General features: G+C 46.2%; 2 protein-coding genes across 2 annotated transcripts in view; both read right to left on the bottom strand.

Moving 5' to 3' along the window:
- Window positions 1–2,019, bottom strand: part of CRISPLD2 (cysteine rich secretory protein LCCL domain containing 2) — a 32,719-nt gene extending 30,700 nt beyond the window's left edge. The window contains exon 1 of the mRNA XM_077310025.1: window positions 1,862–2,019. The gene's annotated coding sequence lies outside the window, so the exon portion shown is untranslated. The remainder of the gene's footprint in view (window positions 1–1,861) is intronic.
- A 6,777-nt stretch (window positions 2,020–8,796) lies between these two features.
- USP10 (ubiquitin specific peptidase 10) overlaps window positions 8,797–19,222 on the bottom strand; it is a 32,898-nt gene continuing 22,472 nt past the window's right edge. Inside the window, exons 10-14 of the mRNA XM_077310969.1 lie at window positions 18,258–18,438; window positions 15,255–15,420; window positions 11,985–12,129; window positions 11,065–11,130; window positions 8,797–9,944 (exon numbers count right to left, since the gene is read on the bottom strand). Coding sequence (XP_077167084.1) covers window positions 9,757–9,944; window positions 11,065–11,130; window positions 11,985–12,129; window positions 15,255–15,420; window positions 18,258–18,438 — 746 coding nt within the window. The 3' untranslated portion in view covers window positions 8,797–9,756. The remainder of the gene's footprint in view (window positions 9,945–11,064; window positions 11,131–11,984; window positions 12,130–15,254; window positions 15,421–18,257; window positions 18,439–19,222) is intronic.

The raw sequence follows: 19,222 nt of genomic DNA, 5'->3' as shown, positions 1-19,222 counted from the left end.
GAAAAGTACCTCCCGGTTGCAGGATCAGGAGAAAGCAGATGTGGGGAAGACATCAGGGGCTGGGGGGGGGGGGTGCAGGGAGACAGAGAGAGATCCTTTCAGGGGTTGGGGAAGGTGAAAGATGCGTGGCACTGCAAAAAGGAAGGCACCCTGCAGTAACCTTGCGCGTCTGGGTGCAGGATGGGGGAAAAACTGGCCCAAGATACTTTTGCATGATGAACATTAAAGGGAAATGTGTCATAAGAAGGAAGGGGAGGATAAAAAGGAGAGGAGGAGGTCAAAGGTGATCTGCGATGGAGCACAAATGGAGTCCAGGGGCACCTTTAAGGCCAAGAGTTTCCTTTGACTGCATTGAAGCCCCACTTGATAACATAAACCATGCATATCCCCTTTCCGATTTTGAAAAGGGAGGTCCAGAGGTTTCAGTGTGGAGTGAAAGAATTGTTATCTCCGGGGTAGGAAATACCTAGAGAATTTGGGGGAGGAGCAGAGGAAGGGCAGGGTTTGCCAAAAATCCACCATCCCAAATAGCCATTCCCCACCCCCACCCCAAGAACTGCTTTCTATTGGCTAGAGATAGGGATGCCAGCCTCCAGGTGGGACCTGGGGATGCCCCAGAATTACAGTTTGTCTCCAGACTACAGAGGTCAGTTCCCCTGGAGAAGAGGGCTGCTTGGGAAGACAGAGTCCCTGCCCTCCCCAAATCTTCAGGAGTTTTCCCAACCCCCCCCCCATCCTCTGCTGGGGGCTGGGGTGGGGAACCTGGCAACCCAAGCAGGAGCTCCATTGCCACAGTGGGAGATCTCCAGGACCCACCTGGGGGCTGGCAACCTTAGTAGCGGAGGAGCAGACTCAAGATGGAACGAAACACGTGGCGGGAAATCTGGCTCGAGAGAGATCTTCAGGATAAATAGCGCCTCTTAACTGAAGCCGCAGCCACCAACGCAAATATTGAATCAGAGGTTCTCAGGACAGCTAGACAGACGAGTCGAGAGGCTGCACCAGGTCTGCTATTTTCACCAACAAATTGGTTAGTGAAAGGGAAAGGAGCCTGAACTTGCCCGGTCCTGACCCAGCACTTGGGAAAGAGCTCATGGGCCTACAGATTGCTAGCCTTTGATGGGTTCAAATCTAGGTTTGGCTACAAGTAACGCATCGAAATTTAGACGAGTGTTTCTCCAATTTGTACAGAGCTGGCACCAGGGCTACTTTTAATTCCGTCCTCCCTCCCTCCCTCCTTTCTTCCTTCCTACATGCAAGCTGTCAGGAAGGTGAGTAAACGTGGGCTTGTGCATCACCCTTCCTGGCACAAAAGGCAGCTCAGCAGCAAAGCCCAGCGGGACCGGAGCTGTCATCCCTTCCACGACTCTGGAAAAGGAAGCCCCCAAGTCAAAAACTGATCTCTGAAGGGTTTTTGCTGCCGTCTCACTTGGGAACAAGCCGGCATGTTTCCTTGAGACGAATAAACGTGCCCGTGTGAAGCCGCTGCTGTGTTGAATCCAACCATCAGATTTAGCCCTGGCTGCTCCGGCCGGTTCTCCAGGGTCTCCCATCACCTTGAACTGGAGAGGCCGGAATGACCTTCTGCGAGCCCAGCAGAGGCTCTGCCACCGACCCAGGCCCCCTCGGCCAGCCTGAATCCGGCCCTGGGCTCATGAAGGGCGCTGTTGCCTACTCAACCGGCAGCTGCTCTCCCAAGACTCCGGCAGAGGTCTTTCGCATGGCCTCTGGCCTGAGCCCTTAAGAGTGGAGATGCCGGGGAGTGAACCCGAGACCTTCCCTCCGCTCTTTCCCCTGGAGGCGGCAGGGCTAGAGCGCAGAAGCCGCGCAGATAAGGAAAGACGCCCCCAAAGGCACTGACCTTGCAAGGAGCCGGATGGGGGGGGGGGGGGGCTTGCTTTCTGGAGCTCCTCCGAAGGCTGCTGGCGGCGGAGACGGGAGTAGTTTCAATCGGAGGCAGAAAGGAGGCGATGCTCGGGGAGCCGCTGCTGTTGCAGGAGCGCGGCTGGGTCGGCGCCTTTATAGCCTTCCCGGGGCCTCCCCTCCCCTCCCCTCCCCCCTCCTCCTCCTCCTCCTCCGGCGCTGCTCTCCTTTGCGAGGTCCCCCGAAGAGGCGGGCTCAGATTGGGAGGCTCTCTCTCTCTCTCCCCCCCACCCACCCACCCACCCCCGCACCCTTCCTGCTTAGGAGGTCGCCAGAGGCAGAGGGGAGGGGGAGAGCTGCAGGCAAGCGACCCGCCCCCCTTAAGCAAGCCGAGCCGGACGCGCAGGACTCTGGAGTCCGGCAGGGGCCCCGCGAAGACCACCAGAGTTGGGTGCCAGGGGCCTGGCCCCCTGCCCGGGGGTGGGGTGGGGGCGGGGGAGGGGAAGATGGAAGCAGAGAAGCGGGACGGGGGGGGGGGTCAGAGGGTCGCCCACCGACAGCCCCCCAGGGGAGTGCGGGGAAAGCAAGAGGCGAGCGCAGTGCCTTGTCCCCGGACAGGGTCAAGGGCGGCCCTGTTGGTTTATTTAGCCCCAGGGAGCACCTCGAAGCCCCACCGCACTTATTGGGGCTCTGGTTTCTTGGGTGCATTTAGATGCTGCAGTGGGGACCCACAGTGGCTTGCGTCTTTCTCCTCTCCTCCGCTTTACGCTCACAACATCCCTGCAAGGGAGGCTACGCAGAGGGAGTCTGACTGCCACGGCCACGGCCCCAGAGGGGATTTGAACCTGCGTCGCCCAGATGCCAGGCAGAGAGACTACCCATGACACCCGCTGGCTGCCAGGAATCCATAGGAACTCTCATGAAAAAGAACAGCTTTTCAGTACCCAAAGGAGCCCCAAAATGCCTTATAGACCATTTCCCCTTCTTCTCCACCCAACAGGTACCCTGTGAGGTAGGTGAGGCTGAGAGAGCCCTGACAGAACTGCTCTGCGAGGACAGCTCTAACAGGATGGTGGGTGGTTGCATGTGGAGGAGCGGGGAATCAAACCCGGCTTACCAGTCTAGATGCTGCCGCTCTTAACCACGACACCAAGTACGGATCACGGTGGCCAGGTGCTCTGGGGCCAGGTAGGGCATGAGTAGTTTCACTTGGCATAGGTGAGAAAATACAGCTCTAAGAGAACGGTGAGTGGCCCAAGGTTATCCAGCTGGCTGCATGTGGAGGAATGGGGAACTATACCAGTGAATACAGAAGCTGGAGCTTTCTGGGACGGGACAGGGCACATTCCCCTCTCCCCGGCCTTAATGGTGCACACAGAAATCAGTGGCCAGCTCTGCATGCCAATTCTTCCTGCCCAGAATCCCTTCCAAATGGTTGTGAGGTGCAATGAGGGAAGCAGATGCTATCTTTAAAAAAAAAAAAGGGGGGGTCCATAAGCCATGCCAGGGAGTGCATGAAGCAATGCCCAGACAGCTACAAGCAATGTCCATCAGGTGCCCAGGGGAAGAACGTGCCAAGTGGGAGAGACAGCAGGGAAGCCGGAGTGCCCGGAAGGACATCAGGGGGAGCTCTAACACTAGACTGAGAAGGAATGTTTATGCGTCTGCAGTCCTGATGGGAAATAACCATGGAGTCACCCACCACGCTGGTGTGCTGGGACTGGATGTCATAGAAGCCTCTGCAGAGCCAAAGATTTTATTGTACGGTTTTCACTGGGGTTTTATATGCTGGAACTCACCTCGAGCCTCCGGGGAGAGGCGAGTAACAAATCTAAATAATAATAATAATAATAATAATAATAATAATAATAATAATAATAATAATAATAATAATAATAATAATAATGTGGAACACAGAAACTAGATTTAAAATGTTGCACGTACAGAAAATCTGGATCAATAGCAACAATAAAGACTCACCTTGACCAACAGAGCCTGTTCCTAGTGCTGGAGTTGTGTCCTCTGGTCTTTGCCCAACATGGACCATGTTGGACCTTTAAATTAATTGATCTGAAGTCTCTGATATGTATCAAGTATTACAAAGCACTCATTCTGTAGAGATTTCATTACTTTCTTTAAAGGTAGACATGCTTCGAACTTTGTTAAGATTGAAAACAACAGAACATTTCAGTGAGTGAAATCACCCAGGCAGGGTCAAAGAATTTCTTTTTGTGGCCCAGCGGTTTTGAGTAAAACTGGTAATCCACAAAGCGGTGACTGCCCTTTAAAATTGTTCTCTTTTTTTAGAGGAAGGGTCTTTTTTGCCTTTTTTGGGATGGTGGTAGTGTTTGTCCTCTGGTGGGCTCTTAAAACAAACTGATTAAAATGTCCTGGGGGGATTTGGAAGGCTAGGAATATTCCTAGTTAGCAGCAATCACATCTGAAATGGAGTTTTAAAAAAAATGAGATTACTCACAAGGATCACTTGTTTGACTTAGTTTTTTCTTTTCTTTTAAAAAATATGGTGGCCCTATTTTTAAAGCATCTTAAGAGGACACCCTCCTGGATCTGTTTTAGCTCTGCTTGAGACCTGGAAGGAGACTAGTTTGGGGATTTCCAAGTTCTCAGCTCTTGCTCACAATTCAAAACAAATTTAATTTAGTTGTTTTCATAACAAGCTTGGCGCCTGAGGGGTGGGTGGGCTTCGTGTCCCTTTTCCAGCCCCCGGATGAGTCTCTCTTCAACAAAGCCGCTTCCTGATGAATGAAGAAGAAAACGCCTAGAATCTAGACCACTGAAAGAAAACAAATAGAAAACACACACCATTGTTCTAGTTTTAATTGAGCCCTACTGTAAGCAACATAAAAACATTGAGACCCAGCATGGTATAGCAGACAAAGACCAGGGAGACGGGGGTTCGAATCTCTACACAGATCATGGAAGCTTGCTGGGTGGCCTGGAGAGACAGACTCTCTCAGGTGAGCCTACCTCGAAGGGTTGTTGTTGCAAAGATGAAACGGAAAAGGGGAGAATGAAGCTATAAGCTGCTCTGCGTCCCCATGGCGAAAATAAGTGGGATATGAATTCTAAGCAAATGGACAACCAACTCGGCTAAAGATCAAAGGCCCATTTAAGCCCAGCATGCTCTTTCTGGTGGCATCTAGCCAGCTGCCTCAAGAAAGCCCTAACAGGGCATATAGGGCTGGATTGCCTCTCCCATTTTTACATCCAGAGATACAGTGCCTCTGTCCGTGGAGGTTTTATTTGCTATAAACCTGTCCTCCATGAATTTGCTGAATCCCCTTTCAGTTATAGGCAGGGATTGATTTTGTTCTTTACATGTTGCATGGCCTAAAGTGGATTCCCTGTTGGAGGAACTGGAGAAACGAGTTCTTGGTGGGTACATGGTAGGGTGACAGCTAACACCAGGTATCCACCCCCAATCGCCGAGCAGGGGCAGTCTACAAATTTATAAATATAAATAAATCCAGGCTGAATATGAGCCGCTGTCTTTCCACATTTTTCAGAGGAATTAATGGACTCCCCCCCCCCCATTATGGCCATTGAGTCTGGTTGCCACCCAAAAGGAATTATTAGATGTCCACTGGTATATTGAGACCCTGAATTTAAAAGCTAGGAGGATTCAGTCCCCTTTTTCCTCCTAGCCGAATTCCAGAATATTTGCACACAGTCATACTCATGAACACATGAAGCAGATTCTACGGAACCAGACCCTTGCTCCACCAAGGGCAGTCTTGTCTCCTCTGACCGACAGCCTCCCTAGGTGAAGGTCTTTGCATCCCCTACCCACCTGGTCCTTTTTAACTGGAGACGCCAGGGATTGAACCAGGGACCTTCTCAGTGGATTTTCCACTGAGCCGCAGCTCCTTCCCAACTCTGTCCAGTGATGCGCTGATAATGGGCAACAGCAACATTCTCCGAAGACAGCACATTTTGTTCAGTCACAGGGATTGCAGCAACTGTGGTTAACTGATAATGATGTTTTGCATTTCTCCACAGGGGTCGCTCAATTGCTGAAAGGATTTGCAGCCAGGCACTTGGCAATCCGCTGGCCTGTTGCAAGAGCCCTGGTGAAAACAATTTTTTAAAAATGATGAACCAATTATCTCCTTTGCCCGCGAAAGGATTTCGGCACTTGTTTGTGTGATTAGGATTAAAACGCACATTAAATCCGGGGAGTGGGGGGGGGGGAGGTTCTCTTATGAAGATTTGCACTGACACCCTGGAGCTGAATTTACTCTCGTAACATCTTGGGAACGAAAGGCCGCTCAAAACCACCTCCAATTAGTTACCAAGCATCAATAAGTAGAGATCTTGTTGATAGGTTTTAATTTCAGGAAGGACGTACCATTTCAAAACATACCCTCCTTTCCTCTTTTGCAGTCTAGCACATCAAGAAAACCTGGCACGTCATAAAAAAAAATCAGCTTGCTTCAATGTCTCCCCTGTATTAAAGAAACCCTCCAAGACGCAGGCAAAATGAAGGCAGGAGGATAATTTGGGAAGGATGAGAAAGGTGTTATTTTTTAAAGGTGCCGGTTCTCTGACGGTTGCATGGGGTTTCCACCATTTCTCCCCATCAGGGCTAGGAACAGCCCCCTGGCCCCTCCCAAGGCACTGGCTGGCAGTAACGGAGCATAACAACAGAATCCCCCCCTGTTAGTAAGGAACATGGTGAAGAAACCTGCCCATTAGCCATGAATGGGTTGATGCACAGCCCAATGGCCTGCTCGAACATCAGCTCCTTGCGCTCAGTTGGCACACAGAACGCGGGATGACCCATCAGATCTTGGAGCATGTCTATGAAGTCATTTCCACTGGAATATAAGGGCTTTACGCTGGAATCACGTGCGTGCCAAGCAGATATTCTCTGCAACACTTCCATTTGGGGTTGAAGATAAATAAGGAATCCAAGTAGTTTAAAAGAATGCAATGCCTTCCTTCAGAGAACTGCTTCCCACGCCAAGGCCAGGGTGAACTGACTTTCTAAGCTGAAAGTAGGAAACTGATCAAGAGTCATCCGGAAGATGGCGGAGGAATTATCTTGGGCAGATTGTGAGTGGGTGGGCAGGTAGTTGTGAGTTCCTGCATTGTGCAGGGGGTTGGACTAGATGACCCCAGCTCTGATTCTACTATGAAAACCTCAACATTGGAACTCCTTGATCCACAGAGTGAAGGAAAGGTCCATGAACGCTTCAGATTTCTGCCTCCCGAACCTTAATGCAGTGTTTATGGGACACCCTATACCAGGGGTAGTCAAACTGCGGCCCTCCAGATGTCCGTGGACTACAATTCCCAGGAGCCCCTGCCAGCAAATGCTGGCAGGGGCTCCTGGGAATTGTAGTCCACAGACATCTGGAGGGCCGCAGTTTGACTACCCCTGCCCTATACTGTGGGAGGTACTGACCTGTACCATGAAATCCACCTGGTGCCCCCTTTAGAAAAGCAACTTTTCTACACAGTTTTAATCAAGAGGTCTAGCAGTAATCTTGTGGGTGTGGATCTGTGAGTCCTTAGACAGAAGGCTGCTGGAAGAATGGTCCACCGTCCACCTTGAGTGTGGAAGAGAAACTGATCTAGCAACAGAGAAAGTGAAACAAAACTGATGCCAGTTTCCACATGATTCAGCTGGGATTGTAAGGGGTGCTTCACGTTTTGGTGTGATATCTGTGAAAACTGAGCCCATGGGAGGGTTGCGGTGTAGGGGGATTGCCACAGGACCGGTGGTGGCCGGAAGCGTAGTCAACTTCCGGAGGGGATTGGAGAAACAGAGCAGAGGTCCATCAGCGGCTATTAGCCACAAGGTATAGATGGGACACAATGTCTCCGGTAGGGATGCTCTGTATTCTTGGCACTCAGAGGGTAAGAGTGGGAAGTGCTTCTGGAGTTCTGGACCCCCTCGTGAACCTCCTTACCACTGATTTTTTGAGTCTTGCTGGTACTCCTGGACTTTGGCTCTTACCTACTGCTACAGTCAGACCAACAGTGCTATCCATTTGATCTAGATTTTTTTGTTTAGCATTAATTGTTGTTTTTATGTCCTGTAACCTATTTTTAAAACTACATTTAATCGTTCTAATTTATTATTATCATTGTATTTCAATTTGTCTCCCGCCGCTCCCAAACAAGGCTCGTGATTTGGGAGAGGTTGATTTTAATAGCTTTAAAATGTGAATGTTCTGTTAGTCACCTTGGTAGACCTTATGTTGAAGCATATTTCGTGAATAAAAGTCCATCATAATAATTCTAAGACTGCAGTCCATGTATAATGATGAAGAGTTCAACCGAATATCCAGATTTATTTCTACTTAATTTCTACTTAATTACTACTTGTAGAAAAAGGAAGTTTCTCACCATTATTGTGTAGAAGCAGATCTATTTTGAAGTCAAAACCGTATTGTTTTTCTTCATTACAATACGGTTCCGTTTTTCAGCTCTTTTTTTTCTCAACTGGCAAGAAGTAACACACTTCGGTACATCGGTGTGCCAGCAAACATGCCACTGAATCCTGCCGTGGTACTTATATTTTTCAATTTCCATAAACAGTAGATTTAATATGCTAAGCTGTACAAGATGTATTTCAGATTCTTACAGTATGCAGGTCTACATTTGATAACATGTGGCATAAGTGTCAGTTTTGCCCGCCAAATTTCTTGTTCTTCTCCTGGAGAAAGGACAAACCACCAAATTTTAACGTTTTGGGCAATTTTATATTTTTAGGTGTTCCAGCAAACAGGGTGTTCAGCTTGCATTCGAGTCCCCTCTGCAAGGGCATGCCCAGGGGCTGCTCCGAAGTCTTGCCCCACGGGGACTTGGCAGCTCTACCTATTATTCTGATAAAAGGTCAGCCCCACCCCCACCCCACCCACCCACCCACCCACCAAAGAACACTCTCACAGCTTTAAACCAACGTTGTGACTTTTTTTTTTTTATTGATGGGCGACAACTTTATACTCCTAGATATCACTAGACTGTGTACACTTAGGAACTCAACATTATAGGAGAGAGGACAGCAAAATTAAACAAAGCAGACCCGAAAGAAATATCAACCTTCATTATCTTGCCCTTTTTGTGTGTGTTTTAAAATCCCATGTACACAGAAGCATAAATGCAGTTTTGAAATCTCTTAATAGCAATAAAGTTACAATCACCCATCTATATAGACTAACATCTTAACTCCGAGTATTTTGATCTGCAATGTGTACGCCGTTTCTCATCGCATCCCACAATTATTAAAATGTGTATTTCTTCCTATCAGGAACCAGCAACTCTGCCATACCTTTTTTTTGCAAGATATTTCTTCTTTTTAATTTTTTTTTTTTAAAAGGACCATTCTTCTTGATATACATTGGCTCATATTTTACCATTTATCAAAAACTAGTGGGGGCGGGGAGGGGGGGTGTTGAGAGGAATTTTTTTTTAGTTTTTTTTATTTAAGTAAAGATAAAACTTTTTTTTTTTTTTTCACAGAAATCTACAAGTTCTGTTGCTGGTGCAGGGCTGCTTCTCTACTACGCAATTAGAAAGTGGGAATGACGCTGCAAGTCCCCCGTTTTTAATCTCTTCGGATTCAGCATTCACGCAAAAAACAAAACAAAACAAAAGAAAACCTCTCTGTGTGTGACTTGTGAGACCGAAGACTCATGAAACTCAAGGCTTCAATCGGCAAAGTCGATAAGCCAACACAGCCCCAAGGTAGATTTTTTCCCTTTCACTCTATCCCATATTTTTGGGGGGGAGGGGGGAAGGGGGGAGAGAAGGGATTCACTCAGAAGAGCAATGAGAAGAGGAATAAGAGAGTTAGAGTTAGAGAGAGAGAGTTGGCGTTCTAGAAAGCAGGTAATCTCGCAAACACAGCAGAAATGGGAGATTTCAAAGCAGGTCAACTCGGCGGTAGTACAGGAGGTAGGCGGTGCGTTCGGCAGACGGCTTCACCACCTGGTACTGAGTAATCACTTTGACTGCCTGGTCGTCGATGCGTAACCAGCCGTTTAGACCAATTTGGAAGACGTCTGTAGTGTAATGTCCACCAGTCGCGCTGTTTCCATGATGGTACACAACTGTTGGGGAGCCAAAGTAAACAAACGAGTGATGCAATCGCGTGGAAGCAAAAGCAGCTCAACAAGTTACTGGGGGAATTCTTGGCTCAAGTCTGGGCAGGCGCCAGATTTCAAAGCGTTTTAACGAGTCTGCGTCCAGATTCAGAATCTGCCTTTAATACCCAGACAGCAGCGTGGGGTCCCTTGAACTACGAGTGCATTACAGTTAAGTCACAAGAGGAAAAAACAGAGCTGCCATTTCTTTGGTGGAGGAGAGCAAATGCTCCTACTGCATAGTGGGGCAAACTGATGGAGACCAGAGAAGGCAAAACCGGACCAGGCCGGAGGCGGGAAGAAAAGAGACCAAAGGAGACCTTTTCTCTGGAGGGAGCTTTGAACCAGCCTGTGATCCTACAGCACCTTTCCTGGCACCTGAGAGTTGTCAAAAAGTGGGGAAGGCTCTTGACCGGCCAATCTATGATCACATTTTAATTAACACAAACTGGGCTTTGCTTCCTACAGTCTGAGAGCATAATGGCAAGAAGGGGGGGACAGGCTTCCATTTCTAGTTTCTGGGTACATAGGTATAAACATCTGGGCACTAGAGGCAAAGGGAAGGCATCGCCAGAGAAACATGGACAATTAATCACAGGAAGGACTGCTCTGCATTTTAAGACCGAACATTTCATTGCCAATCACTCCTTGGCAATTAAAAAAAAAACACCCTGGTGTCTGAATTTCCAGCTGTTGAAGGTTGCAGCCTCTTCCAGACACCCCCCTCCCCTCTTGCAGTACTACCCAAGCTGCTTTTTTCACTGCCCCACGGCCCTCCTGGTACCTGATACGAAGTACTAAATTACATCAGGTGAACCACACCTTTTGCAGTCAGCTGTGAGCAGATCCGACTGATCTGGCAGCAATCTGGAATTCCTTCCTCAACCTACGCAATACACTCTGGTCACAGGATGTAAACATCCCTGTTGGGCTCAAATTCTCCAAATCACAATTCCGCTGCTTACCGTTTACCCAACAGGGAAGTGCTTAACTTTACAAGGATGTGCTTGATCTGAGGTGAACGCCAGCATTTCAACAACAGTCCTTGAGTCAAAACTCGTTTCTTCTACAAGGGGGAGAAACATACCTGCAAAGAGCCGGTAGGTTCTTTGGACTTTGAAAATCTTGCTTTTGACTCCTGGAGACAGCAGCTCTGAAAAACAAATACAGCATTTCAGTGAACTATCCTCTTTAATTGTTATCGTGTGACTCGCCTGAGAGTTAATTAACCAAGGAAAGACAGCAATCGGTGAACAGCTAAGCCAATCTACTCCACTGAAATGCCCCAAATTTAAAGGATAATTACTGGAAAGAGACAAGTTCTCTCTTGATTTCTCCAACACTACTTTTGATCCCTGCCTCAAACTTGGTGATTGGCACATACAAGAACAGTGCCAGGTAATAAGGTCAGGACATGGGGCAGATATTTCCTTTAGGAACCTACAAGTGACTAGTGCAAGGAGTCCAAAAACTTTGTTTTGATGAAGCAACAGATTTTCAGGTCACGAGCATTCTGGTTCACCAGGAGATGCCGTTCTAAACAAACGGACCGGTGTGTGTGTGTGTGTGGGGGGGTTTACAGTGCACGGCGAAGCTTCCTCTGTTTCATTCAAATGGTAAGACATTTTTGTTGTGACAGTGAAGAATTAAGTCACATACCCCAGAACTAATCTAAGAGGGTTATACAACTACTGAATGGCAATACGTCTTTTGGAAGAAATAAAATTCAGAGATTGAGAAACTGCTTAGCTGCAGATATTTGGCATCCAACCCAGATTGTGACGCTTCCTATCTGTGTTGGTGTACGTGCTTAGCAAACTCCCTCTTAAACAAAGACTGGGTTAATTCAAGGTATAAGCTTTTGTATACATGCATGCAAAGTGTATACTGTGATTAAATTTGATTGGTCTTAAAGGTGCCCCTGGACTCAAGCTTTGTTGCTTTTTTCAAACAGCATCCCAGGAAATAATGTCAATACTCTCCTCAAACACAGCTCAAAACATTCACCTTTACTTATTTCCAGGTCAACAGGATATTCAATGTTTTTAATGAGCTTCTGGCACCCCCCAGTCTTCTCATAGACAAACCGCTTGAGATGCAGGACAAGGACCGGAGGGAGCTCCTCGAGCGTCACTCTTCGACTGATCTCCACCTAGTGGTTTAAAAAAAAACCCACGGTCAACTGAGTCTCCATGATTCTTAGACACCAGTTAAAAGCAAGGGCTGAGTACAAGGTCAATGCTGAAACAGAACTTATGCGCAGATATGCTCCTTCCATTTTGAGACTCTGCAGACCAGGAAGGTTAGCACTTCATCTAACAGAAGAGAGATGGAATGTTAAACTTGAACTAGCTGAACAGCTTGTACCAAACCTGAGCGTTTCTTGTGGACCGTGAATCTGGAATCTTGGATAGAGTTGCCAGTTACTGTGCGGCTACCAGAGTCCACTGAAGTGCAGTGTTGATTCAGTGACACGTTTGCTTGGGGGAGGGGGCACTTCTTAATGGAGGACTGAATATATATTTTTATACATAAGGGTAACAGGACCTACACGATGGCGAACAGCCACACAGGTTGGGAGGGCGGCTGGAATGAGGAGAGAATGGATAAAATCACCCCCTTCTCTCAATAGGGCTGGGGCTGCAGGAGGGAGAGATCCTCTTCGCTTCAGTACCCCACTTAGAATCATAGAATTGGAAGGGCCCTCCACGGTCAACTAGTCCAACGCCCTGCAGAATGCAGGGAATTCACAAATGGGTAATGAGAAAGGAAAACTCCGCCTTCTCTGAAACAAGATGACTAGATACAGGACCAGTTATGCAATCTGTTAAAACACTCAAGGTAGTCGTGTGGATTTGGTGCAGCAATGATCAAACAGAAATCTTGCGGCACTGTGAAGACTAAAACTTTTTGGAATCGAGCCTAAGCTGTTGCAGACTAGATCCATGCAGTGGATCCTTCCTAGGCAAGCAGCTCTCTCAGGTTGTGAAGAAAAACCCGGAAGCAGCAGGATCCAAGGACCACAGAATGCAGGAAACAGAGTGACATCTGATTATGCAAACTTAGAATGTAATTAAGAAAAGTACAGGGTACGCACAACAACCATAACTGGCAATCATTCTAGTTTTGACAAAATCTCACTGTCACCATTGGTAGTTTTTAAAAGGCACTGTATATCTGGTTTCTGCCGGGCTCCTAAGAGTTACAACCGGTACAAAGCCGGAACACCGGTCATATCTTGGGCTACATTTTGTATTTTACCAAGGACACTGCTTATATTATCTAGGAAATTTATAAGCAATCCATATGCTGCAAAACGTAGTAGAAGAGGGATATTTCCACAATCCTTTTAGGGGATACTTTAAAAAAAAATCAATTTAAGATGTTTTTATTCCCTGACCAGACTAGACACTAAAATATGAACTAGACCAGACTAGCGCTTCGAGTGAACACCCATTCCTTCTCGAACCCATAATTGAACACTGAGCTTGTCAAGGAGGAGACTAGAAGCATAGAGGGACCAGAAAACCAAAAGCGAGCAGCTAGCCAAACAAAACCCATGTGGTGAGCCTAGAGGTTTGCACTTTGAATTTTCCTCCCATAGAAAAGACTCTCAGACAACCAAAAGGGATGTTTCATGTATTTCTACTCCCACACAGCGTGTCAGACATAAAACCCAGACACACCATGTTTGCCTACACGGTTTTTCAGGGCAGCACACTTCCCACCCTCTTCTCCAGGGTGTATGTGTGTTTTTTTTCCTGAACACCCAGAGCAGTGTGGTAAGGCCAACTCTGTTCCACGTTGCGGTGCACCACTCTGTTTGCAAAGGTTTCTTGAGCGCTGGGCATTAAGGCACGCTCAAACCCATCTCATTATAGTCAGGCACCACCAGTGGAAAATGCCATTAGGGGCAATAATATTTTAATGCCTAATATTCTAACATACTGTTGTATGGCTGTGGCTCCAGGCTAAGAGTACATGCATTGAACTGTTCGTAGAAGATCCCAAGTTCAATCCCTGGCATCATCAGTTAAAATAACCAAGCAGCAGGTGATGGGAAAGACCCCGGCAAGACACCGCCAGTCTTAGTAGACTGTACTTCCCTCGAGGGACTTAGGGTCTGATTTGGTATACGGCAGCTTCATGCATATGCTTCGTATTACAAAATATGAATTATTTTCCAACATGACCATGAGAGGCAGGGCATTGGATCCATGCAGGGGACACCTTATGCAAGGGACTGATCTTACCAGCATTTTCATAGTGAGTTTTTACATGTGAAAACTGGAACTCATTTTAAGCTGCTCAATTATCAGTTTTTATGGGGTGTTTTTTAAGGCTGGCTTTTAGTTATCAACTCTTAATGTTTTATATTTTTATTGTGTTCTGTTTTGTAAGCCACTTCAGGCAGTAGAGGGAAAGCATAAAACTTTCCTAAATAGATGAATGAATATCTGTTGCATTGGAAAAACCATCTGTCACAGAGAAAAGGCAGCCATGCAAACCAACATTGAGAATGAAGCTGCAGGCTTCTAGCCGGCTGACTGGGATTCTTTACTGCCCTCCTTTCCCTACCTATGTGAAAGTATATCTCTATTTATTCCATTCCCCCTTTTATATGCAGGTCACATCAATGTTCCCGCTTACAAAGAAATTTGTGTAAATGAAAGACTTTGGGTACCTGGGCACTTCGGACACCTGGAATTCATGCATGCTCCTCCACATGCAGCCAGCTGGATTATTAGGGCTAGTAATTTGAGTAGTGGGAGCTACCGAACTACTTTCCCCTCCTTATTTTGACATATTGACATTTTTAAAAAACACTGCAAAACAGGAGAGAACAGAGCTAAGGTTCACCTGGCCACCAGCCTACAGAACGGTACTCCCAACTGAGACACAAGCTTTTAATTTTTCAGACTTCTAAACGCCGAATGTGGCATCACAGACGGTCTTCCAACCAAGTGAGTGTCTTCTCGCAATACATGGCAAGACAACAAATTTAGCTCATGTGTTATGGACAGGGTGCTTGGACAGGCCAAACCTCGGAGCTGGAGACCAGTGCTGAATGTAGAAAGTCCTGGGTCCAATCACTGGAACCTCAGGCACCTCAGCAGCAAGGCTGGGAAAGTCAGCATCCTGAAACTTTGAAGAGTTGTGGGCACTCAGGGGAAACAATAATCAATATTCGTAGCCACTGGCAGCCACACTACACTCTCATGCACCTTAAGTGCCGCATTTGTCTGCAAATTGTGAGCTAGCCAGGAAAACACATACCTCCTGCTTGGTTTTGGTGGTGTAACCCTGGACAGACTCTCTAGCCACCAAACTTTCCAGCGCATCCTGGACCGTGCGTATCTTCTCAGACTGTATATCCAACTGCAGGGTGAAAAACGGCTGCAGAGTTGCAGACTCCTTTGAACTCTGTTGGTAAACCACAGATCTAAGGAAATGGGAAAGAAAAAGTTTTCATTTGTGAAAGGAGCGTTTGAAAGACAACCCTGGAGAGAAGACTCCGGATCTGCCAACCTCTCTCTCTATCTTTCGCAATAAACCCTTTTTGAATCTGAGGACCCCTCTGAAGATATTAAGATATCCAGCTACACAGTGACATCTTCATGCCTGGAAGACATGAAGCCCCCATAATGACAGCGCAGACACTTGAGAAAGCTTGCCCCACCCCTCATGCAAGTGCTGCATCTGAGACACATTCTCTTCCATGACAGGTCACTTACTTCTACCAAAGAGCTATACTTTACTGCACTTGAACGGGAGAAAACTAGATTCAGGTGGGCAGCTGTGTAGGTCTGAAGTAGTGGATCTCAGTTCAAGCCCAATGCCATCTTGTTGGTCTTAAAAGATGCCACAGGACACAAACTTCATTTAGAAGAAAAGTAACTCTCAAAGTAGATTTGTAACTGTTGCCACTTCCATTTCATGATTGCCACAATGTGGCGGTCTTTTACATCTCACATCATCAGGAAGAAAACTGTTCACCAAAGATTCCAAAAAGGTAGCAATCACTCATTAATTTCTTTGTAAAGTTGGCGTCAGTAACAAAAATAAAAAGAGGATAGATTCCATGTGGTCTGAAGCAACAGAACAAAGTTTGCGTCGGCGTAGTTATTGGCATGCGACACAGTGTTGCAACACTGCGAGATCAAAAGCAAAAATATACCAGGAAAATCAGGGGGAAAAAACTTCTCCCCCTAAAAACCAAGTTGTCCACCAACTAGAGGCAGCTGTGCAAATGAAATCCACATTAATAGCTTTGTTTTTTGTTTTTTTAATCGCCTACTTTAAGAAGCCGGTTGGCACTTAAACTTTTTGTTTTTTGAAAAAATTCTCTAAGTGACCACCTGAAGGAAATTCTCATTCTGTCATAAGGAACCACAAAGAAAGGAACTATTTACAAGACTGGACTAGGGCAGTGTTGCCATTTGTATGCCCTGCATGCATCCAGAAGAAAAACATGGACAGAAACACCCAAGCAAGCGTATTTGCCACTATAAGATTACCCCCTGATGGTTCAACTGCCCATGTTGGTGTCAAAAGCTTGAGGTGATAAGATAGCACATGCATAATGCTCACATATAAAGACACAAGGCATTGGCTACACATACGTTTTAGGTATGGAAAGAAATTCCAAATATCTTGCTCTGAATGTTAAACAGATTGTAACAAAACGAAATGTTATTCAAAAGCTGTGCATAAAAAATAGATTTGCTAATGAAGAAAACTGGAGAGGTTGGAATCTTTATGTGGAAAAAGGTGCTAATTCACCATCTTTTCAGAGAAGAAGAAAATTAAATGGAAAATGCAGCTATTTTTGAGGGTGGTGTTTGAGAGGAGGAATCCTAGCCTGAGACCATTCCTATCTCCACCCCTCAAGCCCTGCAAAAGGAAGCATTCCAGCTGTCCGACATACCACCATCAGATACTGTTTCTGTGGTGACCTACTTTATACAGTGACTAGGATGGGTGGGTCAGGCAGCAGACAACAGATCTGGGGTAGGAGCTTGGCGGTTCTTTTTATTTTTGGGTTTAAACAGGAATCCCTCAGTGTCATCTTACATCCTTTGGATGACAGAGTACACCATGTTCCACCATTAATTATTTCCAGATCCAACAAAGTAAGCCTTAAAAGTGTGTAGAATTTGCACCAAGTTCTATCACTTGTTAAACATGGTCACATTTGAAGAGCAGGGGAAATAATTTCGTCAAGTAGATACCAGCTGTTATTTTTACTCCTAATCACACCTCCTTGGATGTACTTTCATGAGGAACAAAGTGGTAAGTTGTTTTGAATTGGGGCTTCATGAATTTGTCATTGGCAGCATCTTTCCCCCATCTTAGTGTTGGGAGAAAGGGTCAGGCCTCCAATACCACATTCCTCCCCAGGGGCAAAAGAGACTTGGAAGACGTGTTCTTTGTTTAAATGCTATTAATAGAAGCAGCCAAGTTATAGCTAGAAAGCCAAACGCAGCTTAAACAGTTTTGGAAACGTATCTCTATAGCAAATTTCCTCTTCCTTTTTGGGATGTGTGCTAGAATTTGGGTGACATGATACATCTTGCAGGGCTTTACCCACCAAAACACAAAACAGTATCCCGCTGCAAGCAGGTGTGGAGTGCATCCATTAGCATGTGTGAGGCTAGAGGGAAGACTCTCCACTTAGTGGAAGGGGAATCCCCATCAGAGGAAGAATCCTCATTTGAGTGGAAAGGAGTCACTGGACTGAGTCCCACTGCGATGAGAAAATATTTGGTGGTTTTCTCAGGGCCAAGCAACCAACGGATGACCTGAAGAGACTATGGGAAATAGTGGGGCACAATGCTTGTCTGATCATAGAGACATTCCCACAGAGCAGGACATGGCACTGATCCTCCATCAACCTGTGGATGTGGACTTTTAGCATGCTGTATCTTTATGCAGGGTGGGAGGCTTGTGCATGTCCCTCTGTGGCCTCACGCTGACCTTCACTTCCTATCTGGTTAAAGAATGGATAGCATGAGAGGGAAGGGAGATATAAAAGACCCCATCGTTATATGGGACGCCACCTTATCCCAAAAACATTGTGCCCATTGCTAAAGATATATCCTTAAAATGCGGAATCCACTACCAAAAGCCTATTGCCACAGAAGGTAGCTCCCACTGCAAATTCAGTCTCTTTTGTTTAATAGGTCCTCTCAAATTCCAATCCCCTAAATATACTTAAGAGGAAAGGTTATACCTAGAAATCTGGCTAGAATACTTGACTAATATGGAATTGAAAAGTACCTTATGTGACCACCAAATATATCAGTGATTGGTGTCTGGACAAAATCTGCCTGCCGAGTAACTGAGGATTTGTTGCGTGGTCCAACTTGCTCCCATTCGTCCTCACTGCCTTCCCCTTGCTCCTCCTGTTCCTCCTCTTCGTTGACAGGCGTTGTTTCTGGGCCATTAGAAACCAGAAGTTCTTGGAAAGAAAAAAAGGACACTTTTTCCCCATCTGCGCACATAATCATCACGATCACCACAAATGAGAGATGCACATATGGGGGACAATTTTGATTAAGAAGGGGCAGTAGCCCCCACCCAAAAAAAAAAAGAAAAAAAGATCACCACATTAAATGAAGATGACTGTGAAATATCTTCTCCTGCCTAATCTTCTACCTCTTCAGGCAACAGCTTCGGAGTTGTTGCTCTATTTCTAGCTCTACTCTTCCATTAAAAATCTGGTTTTATGCCTTCACTACGGTTAAGATTTAAGGAATGTTTTCATCTAGCAACAAAACAGTTTGCCATTATACATGAGCTGGTAAGCTATGCTTTATACCCAACCTCCAGCCAAGGAATTAAACTGGGCTAAATCTGGTTTGCAGGACAAACAATAAACCACAGTTTGTTATCTTGGCCAAAGTGGTAAACCATCAAAACATTGATTGCTGCATGTGAAGTGAGGGGGAAGCACAAAAGCCCAAGAGTCCCTCTGGCTTGTTACATGTGAACAGTGACACAGTATTCCAGCTTGCCTTTAAATCAAATGAGTAACTACAATTTAAGTACTTGGATGTAACTGCTAGCATGGTTATGAATAACCATGTACAACATGAGGAATCAGCAGTGTATGAATATGCTACATCAAGAATCCAAGCAAAGTAAGAGGAGGAATTATCTGGAAATCCCCTCTTCAGATTCCCCCACCAGGAATCTTAAACCCTTAAGGACTCCATTTCTTAATCTCTTAAATGACACCCAGT

Source organism: Paroedura picta, chromosome 14, assembly GCF_049243985.1.
Source record: "Paroedura picta isolate Pp20150507F chromosome 14, Ppicta_v3.0, whole genome shotgun sequence".
In the NCBI taxonomy this organism is placed as follows: Eukaryota; Metazoa; Chordata; class Lepidosauria; order Squamata; family Gekkonidae; genus Paroedura; species Paroedura picta.
The sequence above is the reverse complement of the archived record's forward strand: the minus strand, read 5'-3'. Positions and strand labels throughout refer to the sequence as shown.